Genomic DNA, 8754 nt, shown 5'->3' with positions numbered 1-8754 from the left:
CATTGCTGACTTTCCATGTCTGTTATTAAACTGTGGGTTTCAGCCAGCATTTCATCTTGCCTAGCACAGTGCCTGGATGATGTACATGCCAATGCATATGAATTAAGTAAATACATGAATCTTACTATGATCCAGATACCACACATATAGAGGAAGACCTCAAGATAAGAAGATTAGGGACGTGCTCCTCACACTCATGCTTGGGCCAGGTCCACAATTCTTTAATGTCATCTAGGGAGGGGGCCTGAAATGAAAGAGTATGGTTGAACCCAGAGAGCCAGTCATTTCTGCATGGGGTTCACCATCTTTCCCATGAAGAGGGGAATGTTGGTGTTCTCATCCTTGATGATGACTAAGAAGGGCCAGTTGAACGAGATGGACAGATGCTTAGACCAAGTGTTCTCTTCTGAAGGGATGACTCCAGAATGTTCTGTTACATTCTCATCGATGCTCAGCATAGCCTTATGCATGGCCTGGAGGGAAGAGACAGACGGACCTGTTTGAGGCAGAGACAGGCTTCACCATCTCCCACCCAGAGCAGGGAACAAAGCCCAATGTGATGAGATGAGAGCTGTTCTGGGGCCTCAAGGAGGGTATCTTTCCAAAGCCCCATTGAAAACCTGGGTATTCCCAGCATTTCCTTGAAATAAGAATGAAAACAATGAAAAATGAGCAAAATTGCTGGCTGGGTGTCTACCATTTGAGCATTTTTATTAAAGGATAACAACATTCACAACTGAATCATCATGCTGTAGTAGAAAAAATATGACTTTCCATCACAAATGGGTTTAAATCCCATTTTTCCCCCTAACTAACTGTGTCACTTCAAGGAGATGACTACTCTTCTCAAAACTCTGATTTCCTATATGGGAAAGTGAGACCTATCCCGTATGGACTCCCAGGACTACTAAGGTGCTTCATGTGAGGAGCCTCACTAGCATAGGTGCTCAATAAACATATGTGAGTGCATAATGCACGTGTGCGTCTGCGTGTGCATGTGCGTGTGCGTGTGTGTGTTTATGTGTATGTATGAATGGGACCTAATAAGTCAGAGTTCTTTCTCTAGTAATTATGGGCTCCATCAACTGGTTGGTTGCCTTAACCATTTTCTCCTTAACCACTTTCCCCTACGGGTCTGGCTCCTTCTCTGTGTCTCATGATCATACCCAGGCCTCTCTCCTTCCTGGCAGGTCCTTCCCCATCCACGGCCTCCCTCCCTGCAGGCACACAGGTCTTCACCACCTTCCCAGGCCTCTCCTGACTCCACCGGCCGACCCTCACTCTCCTTCCTCACCAGCCTCCACCGCCTCCCTGGGAGGCAGCCCACAGCCTCAGCAGGGAGACTTCCCTGCCCTTCGTCCCCATGGCTCCTGCCTCGGTTCCAGTTTCAGATGTCTAGTGTCCTGGGGCCCAGGACTCGGAGGGGGACCTTCCCTGTGCCTGGTCCACACCAGCACTCAGATCCCAGTCGGCCATTGAGCTGTGGTTGTGTCTTTGGTCACCTGCAACTTTCCTGAATAAATGGCCTCCCTAGGTGAAATCCCTCGTTAACTCAGACTCAGTGGTTGGCCAATAGCTCCTGGTGTCACTGACACAGGGGACAAAAGTCCTTTGAAATCCCTGAGCCCAAGCCTGTCTTTGTAAATACGGGTCCATGGAGGCTCAAAGGAGGGAAGGCCCTGGCCAAACATGACACAGAGGGTCAGTGACACAAGCACAGAGGAAATCCCCAAAATGCCAGAAGCTCTTGGGGCCACCTCCTCCAGGGTCACCTGCCCACACTCCTGTTTGAGTGGCTCCAACGGCCTCCTGGGGGACCTCAGTCTGCAGGTGTGCTTGTGTCCCTCTGTCCCTTCCCCCAGACCCCTTATGAGCTGTGTCCTTGGATACCTGGCGACAACTCACCTTGGACAGCATCAAGGACCCTTCCTCAGTGATCCCAGAGAGGTCAACTTTGGCACTGAAGACCTTGGTGATGCCCATTTTGCTCAGGACGTTTTTCAGATCGTAGGTTCCAGAGATGGACAGTTTGGGCAAGCGCAAACTGGCAGACCTGTCAGGACGGTTGGGAAGCAAAGGGGTTTCACACGTTGAGTGTTTCATTTCTGGCTCTTTCTCCTGCTCAGCGGCCCCTCTCCCTGTCCACACGAGGACTGGGGTGTGTGTGGGTTTATCCTATTTCTAGCTTCTCCAGCCCCTGGGGCCAGAGAAGCACAGGGGTGGGCTTGTCCTGTAAAGTCTCAGGCGCTGTGTCCTGCCTCCTCTGAGCAGCCCTCCAGGCACTCACTCCCCTGGGGAGCCCTGAGCACACTGCCCTGCAGGGTCAGGTGCCCCCAGACCAGGACTTCTCCGGGGGAATGTCGGTGTGGTACAGGGTTCAGGGGACATTTGCTCAGTGAGGCATGTGTGAGTGCAGAGGCTGAAAGCTCAGCTGCCCCCTCCCGGGGGGACAATGTGTGGTTCCCAGAAGGGTCTTCCAGAGTAAGGAGGAGGCCTTGACGTAACCGGATCTGGGTTGTGCCCCACCTGGTTCTCCTTCCTCGACCTTGGTGCAAGGAGCACAGGGCTGGGGGGCAGGGCTAGGGGTAGGAGAGGTCTTCAAATGCTATTTCAAGGGTAAACTTATGGTCCTTGTATTTTCACATTCACTGGTGTGTGTGCGTGTGTATTGTGCGTCCTTCTGGATAGTAACTGTGTTCATTCTACTTGCAATGTCTTTGATTCCTTTTCTGTGATCATCCACCTCATGCATACGTGCAAGTGCGTTGTGGGGCACACACGATAGAGCATTCCCGGGGTTGGGCGCTGCACGGCTATGAGCTGTGCACTAGTCCGGGCTGCAGGCTCTCGTGTTGCTTCACTCCGGAGACCTCATCAAACCGCCCCGGTCTAGTGACAGAGGAACCCAGACCTTGCTCTGTGTCCCCCTTCTCGGTTCCCTGAGGCATGTGCTGGCCCTGGGACAGGGGAGGGCCATGTCTACGGTGGGGCAGGGAGTCCCCCTGGAACAGGCCTGGAGCCCTGTGCTGCGTGAGTGATGCGGGCCCGTGTCTGGAGCAGGGAGTCGGGCACAGTGGTGCAGCCCCCGGGGTGTGGGTCCAGCCTCCCCCCCCCGGCCAGGCCTGCCGTGGCCGCTCCCGGGTCGTTCTCCAGTTTGAGGATCACCTGGCTTGTCTCTTTTCCAGGAACTTGGCCAGGACCTCCTTGGCCAGCTTGCTCTCCAGCTGCTGCCTCTTCCTGAGGTTGGGCAGGATCAAGAAGGCGCTGACTCTGCCCTGGCAGTGCTGCCTCAGCAGCCAGCTGGAAAGCTCCTTTTCCCGTGGAGGTCAGACATACCCAGGCGGCTCATCATCAGCACCTTGATTTTGGTATTTTCACTCACGCAGAAGTCTCCTTCCACGATGTGCTCAAACTTGAAGTTATCCTCCCATTTGCCTGGAAAGTTGAAAGTGGGAGATGTGCATAAGTGTGCCAGGAGAGGGAATCCCCAGGTCAGGCGCTTGTCTCTGAGGCTCAGCTGCATCACCTGTAAATTGAGGTTACAAGGATCCCATCAGGTTACTGAAAGGCTTCATGGGCTTGTACTGAGGCTAGAGGAGGTTCTAGAATGTATATACTGCAGAAGCGACATGGCACCAACTTGGGTGGACAGAGCAAGCATTTTGACGTGGATTTGATGTTGGCTTGTGAATGGCCTGAAGATGATTAACAAAAATTATTAGGTGTAGTTGGAAGCTCCCCAAGTCCTACTCAGCACCTCCCTGTCCACATACCCCTGCCCCTTTTTGTGGGAGGTTCTTGTCATTCAGGGAACCCCTCTCACCCCCACTCCAAGGCTTTCCCTGGACCACTGTGTAGGACGCAGGTGTCTGGGCAGCTGCCCCCGCTCCCCACACCAAAAAAGCCCCCTGTCTGGGCAAGTCAGGGTGGGAGGGTGCCTCAGGGACTCCTGCGCCCAACTCTCCCATTGGACAGAGATGGACACTGAGGCTGGAGAGGGGCCAGACCCTCCAGAAGCCTCCCCAGCAGAGCCAAGAGACCTGCACACCCTGGCCCCAGGCTCTCCATCATCCCGCTGCCTCCAGAGCGAGGAGCCCGCACAGTGAAGGAGGCTGCCCTGGCCTTGCTCATCCCTTCCCTGCCCCAGCCCCTGTTCCTCTACCTCAGAGTGCTCTCTGGGGCCTCCCAGGCCCCCCACATGGCCATCCCTCAGGGAGGAGGCCAGGCTGGGTTTCAAGGTCAGCTGAGCACCTGCTGTGTGAGCGTGAGATCCCGTGTTCCTTGTAAGGTGTTCAGTCCCCACAGAAACCTGACAACAAGGGTACTATCATGCCCTTATTGCAGAGAGGAAGCTGGAACCTCAAAGTGGTGCAATGACTTGCCCATGTAGCTAATAATCGGCAGAGGAAAGATTGGAACCCTGGTGTTTCTGACTCCAAAGCTGTCCCTCCTCCCACTGCACTGGCGTTGTCACAAATGTGACCCAAGAAACCTCATTCCCTCCTACACTCTCCTAAAGCTGCTTATTTGACCTCCCTCCTTGGTAGAGATTGACAAGGCATAGTGGGACATTGAAGGCTCTGAAAAATCCTGCAGAGAAGATGACAATAAGACTGTGCAACTTGTCATCGCCTGACCTTAGTTGATCACAGAAAGTATGACAGTGGTCGTGTGTGGGAAACTGAGTCACACATGCAGAGATGCACCTCCATATACCATCCCACACCTCCCAGGAAAGCTTAGACTGGTTAGAATATTTTTGCGTGTTTCTTTTCAAACCAGCTCAGGCTGGTGGTAAAACCTATTGTGAAAGACAATATAATTCACCAGAATAAGAGTTGTGTCTCTGTCAAGATCTTGGACCAAATCCACAATTTTTCCTTGGGTTCCCTCTTCTATGTACTGGTTGATCTGTTTCGTGACCTCCTCTGTGTCTCTGAAGTTGACGGAGAAGTGATACAGCTTTGTGACATCCTCCAAAAACTCATGCACTTGCTTCAGATTCTTATCCATGAAAACCACACTTGTGCTGGTCAGCTGGAACTGGCTGGCTGACAAGTTGAAGGTGTCAAGGAAATGCTGCAAGCATTGTGGGTATTGGCCTTAGCTGTCTCCTTGAAGTTAAAATCTAGGACCTGTAGGATCTGGGTGCCAGTGTTCCCTTTGGTCCCCAGGGAGAGCTTCGTGAAGGCTGTAGCGATGCTCACAGGGGAGAAGAAGATGTTGTTGTTGGATTTGGGGGCCAGTTTGCGGTACAGGCTGAAGGCAAAGTTGTCCAGTTTGGTGGCTATGTTGGGGAAGCGTCCATGCTGATGGAGACTGTGATCCTGCCTGGGTGCGAGCAGGGAGCCAGGAACCTGCCAGCAGGAGGAGAACCCAGGGGATGGAGGATGGCATTGTCCTGCAAGAGAGGGAGAGAGGGAGAGAGGGTGAGAGGGAGAGAGAGAGAGAAGGGTCACCCGCCCAGGTCAGGCCACGTGGTTGAGTCCCCCGGCGGCTGACTGACACCATGTAGAACACAGAGTTTGCTGAACCTCTACTGTGCCCCGGCCCCGGCCAAGCACTTTCCTACGTCCTCATCACAGGACAGAACAGTAGCAAGGCCCTCGCAGGGCTCGCCACGTGCCGACCCCCGTTCTAGGCACTGCGCCGTCTCATCTCGTTGCCCTCTTGTAATGACCTATGACCTGGGACAGTTGTCCATTCACTGATGAGGAGACCGAAGGCCAGAGAGGTTTAAGCCACCTGCCCAAGGCCACAGAGCAGGAAAGTAGCAGGAGGAGAATCACAGACCCGGGCCATCTGGGTGGTGGGAGTTCACACTCTTGACGGCCATACAACCACCTGCAGTGGCCCTTGCCCTGTGCGCAAGCACCATGCCTCTGTTTTGCGTAATGGGAAATTGAAGCACAGGAAGCATGATGTATGGGTGTATGATTACCCAGGAAGCAGGTACAGGGATGACTGGATCTGGATTAGTCCCCCGTTGCCCCCCATTGGCATGAGGCTGTTGTCCAGAGGGGTAAGAGCTTGCCCAGTGACACAGAGCCAGAAACCCAACCTGGCTGACTGTGGCCCAAACTCTCCCTGACTCCCTACACTTCCTGCTCCCTTTCCTTGCAGCTGCTGCAGCCCTCAGGGTAGGGGCATCTGAGCCTGGCGTGGATTATGATCTGACCCTACAATGTTCCGAGTCTGGGGGATGCTGCTGACAAAGGCACTGAGGCCCCTTCACCTCAAGGTGCTCAGAGGCATTAACTTTTGTTTCAATGACTTGGGGCTTGGAGAGCACGCAGTTCAGGGACTTTCTGAAGGCCACACGGCTGGCCAAGCAGCGCTGGCACCAGGCAGGTCTGCAGGCTTTGTGCCTGGTGCTCTGTACAAGGTCATGTTCGCCTGATAACTACCTCCCTGAAGCGGGAACTTGGCTGCTTCTGAGGCTGAGCACACCGGGAGTCAGGGGTCTCAAGCTCAGTACCATTGATACTCTGAGCTGGAAGATTCTATGCTACGAGGGGCTGTCCGGTGCATTAGAGGATGTTTAGACGCATCCTAGACAAAACTTGATGCCAGTAGCAATGTCCCCACTTGCAGGTATGACAATCAAAAAATTTTCAGACGTTTCCAGCGTCCCCTGGGGTCAAAGTGCCCTTGTGTAGGGGGAGGAGGGATTCAAGGCCGTGTGTCCTTGGGAGGCCTCCTTTTCCCTAGGTGGACAGACATCTCATTTCAGAGCAGGTCTGGGTCAAGTGAGTTCATTGTTCATTGGGGCACAGAATCCACTGGTCCCAGTTAGTTTGGGGTGTCCATGCTTCTTGGGTGCGAGCCCTGTCAGCGGGGAGGTCTCAGGATTCTGCTATGACATTTTGTGGCAGGCTTTCAGGACACCACAGCAAATCTCTTCACCTGACACTTCGGGAACTCAGATGCCCCTGTGGTTCTTCTGCCCCTGGGAGTTTAATGACAAGCTCCTCTGAGTGTCAGGGCTGTTCCTCCTAAACACTCACGCACAGCTATAGCCTCTAGGAGCCTTTCTTGAGCTGGCCTCATGATGAGTCCCAGATCTAAGCCCCCAAATCGTCTGTGGTCCCCACAGCCAGCTCACCTACACCCCTGGACACCACCCGAGTCCCTGCCTGTGCTTGGATGGCAGCGGCATTGGAGACGCTGGTCCCTCCAGGGACAGAGGGGTGATGTGGTGGGGAGGAAGTGGTTAAAAGCCCACTTTTTAGCTTCAGACAGACCTGGGTTCTAACCTGCTTCGCTCATTCACTAGCTGCGGACCCAGAGCAAAAATTTTTCATCTCTCTGATCCTCCTCTTTAAAATGAGATTGTTGGAGATGCGAGGGAAGCCGGGCTAGCGGTCAAAACTCACGGCCAGAAGGGACCCGAGAGATCCACTTTTGGGGGGAGGAGGGTGGTGGGTTTCGCAAACGAAAACTTTTACAATCAGTAAGGGGCCGACGAGTGGGAGAAGGGCCATGAACCCAGATAAGAAAGGGGAGGAGGTGACAGACAAGATAGCAGGGTTATCTGAGGAGTTAATGAATACACTTCAACCTTGCAGAGGAGGGGTTCCAGTGACAAGACCAAGGCCGAGGTCCACTGTGCGGGGGGTGGGGGTGGGGTGCAGGGAGTAGTGGGGGGGACCCTGGGCCATCCTTCGGAAATCTGGGGACCAGGCTACCCTGGGGGAAAGCTAAAAGGGCATGGGCATTCTCCAGTAAGATAGTTAAGTGAAGGGCATGGAATCTACAGGGCAAGGTCAAGGACTCTGGCTCTGGCTGGAGTTGAAAAGGAGTCATGTAAAACAGAAGGATCCCGAGGCATGTTGGAGAAGCGTGTTGAGGAGCATGGAAGGGACCCTCCAAGGGGACTTGTCCCTGCCACCTGCAGGTGGGAGAGACACAGGTTAAGACCACCTGGACCACAGGGTCCTTTCCAAACCTGGGGAGGGTGGGAGAAGGCGAAGGTAATCCCCCAGCAGCCCCACCCGGCAGCATGCATCACGATAGCGGGCCTTACTATGTGCTGGGGGCCTTTGAATGGCGTGATTCCATCCTCCCCAGTGGTGGTGCTGAGCAGAAGGGCCAAGGCTCCGCTGCCTGCCTGCCAGTCCTGAGCCCGGCAAATCAGAGCCATACCTATCGGTGCCTCAGTTTGCTCCTCTGCTGAGTGGACATAATAATCCTGGCACAGGGGCCCCCGCCTCGCTGACCATGTCAGCTCAGGAGGAGGCTGATGGGAAGGGACTCACTCAGTAGAATGCACTGGTTGCCCAGAGAGGCTGGCTGGGCTGGCCGCTCACTGCAGGTGTCTCGCAACGGCTCCTGGGGCTTCCCCTATTTATAGGGCAGTCTCAGGGGACTGGGACTCCCAGTCCTGTGGGCCCACAACCACGTCCACTGCAGGAAATCAGCCTGGGGGGCTTCCAGAGTGCAGCCTGGGCATGCCTGATATCATCGGAGGGCCTTGCTGTTCTCCTTTGAAATGGCCTAGTCCAGCGGAACCAGCAAGTGCAAGAGCCATCGGAAGGGTGGGGTGCTGGGAGCCCCATGGCCATGCAAGACTAAGTATTTATTTTGTCTTGATGCTCTCCTCACAGAGCTGTTGAGAGGAGAAAATGAATTATAACCCCCCCCGAGCCTAGAATTGTGTCTGATACATGATTGACCTCTGCTGAGCATCAGCCTTCTGATGTCACTGGACTTGTGACTACCAGGGACTCAGCCCTTGGAATCTTCACATTGGGA

At 54.2% G+C, this 8754-nt stretch overlaps 1 protein-coding gene across 1 annotated transcript; it reads right to left on the bottom strand.

Annotated features, from left to right (window-relative positions):
• Positions 1-281: 281 nt before the first annotated feature.
• Positions 282-8143, bottom strand: LOC129496331 (alpha-1-antitrypsin-like). The gene is given in 7 exon segments (XM_055304426.1): positions 282-473; positions 1906-2053; positions 3166-3316; positions 3319-3437; positions 4808-5087; positions 5090-5357; positions 8027-8143. Coding segments are annotated over 7 exon segments (1275 nt in total).
• Positions 8144-8754: the final 611 nt, after the last annotated feature.

This window comes from Nyctereutes procyonoides, unplaced genomic scaffold, assembly GCF_905146905.1.
Source record: "Nyctereutes procyonoides isolate TBG_1078 unplaced genomic scaffold, NYPRO_anot_genome, whole genome shotgun sequence".
NCBI lineage: Eukaryota > Metazoa > Chordata > Mammalia > Carnivora > Canidae > Nyctereutes > Nyctereutes procyonoides.
The sequence above is the reverse complement of the archived record's forward strand: the minus strand, read 5'-3'. Positions and strand labels throughout refer to the sequence as shown.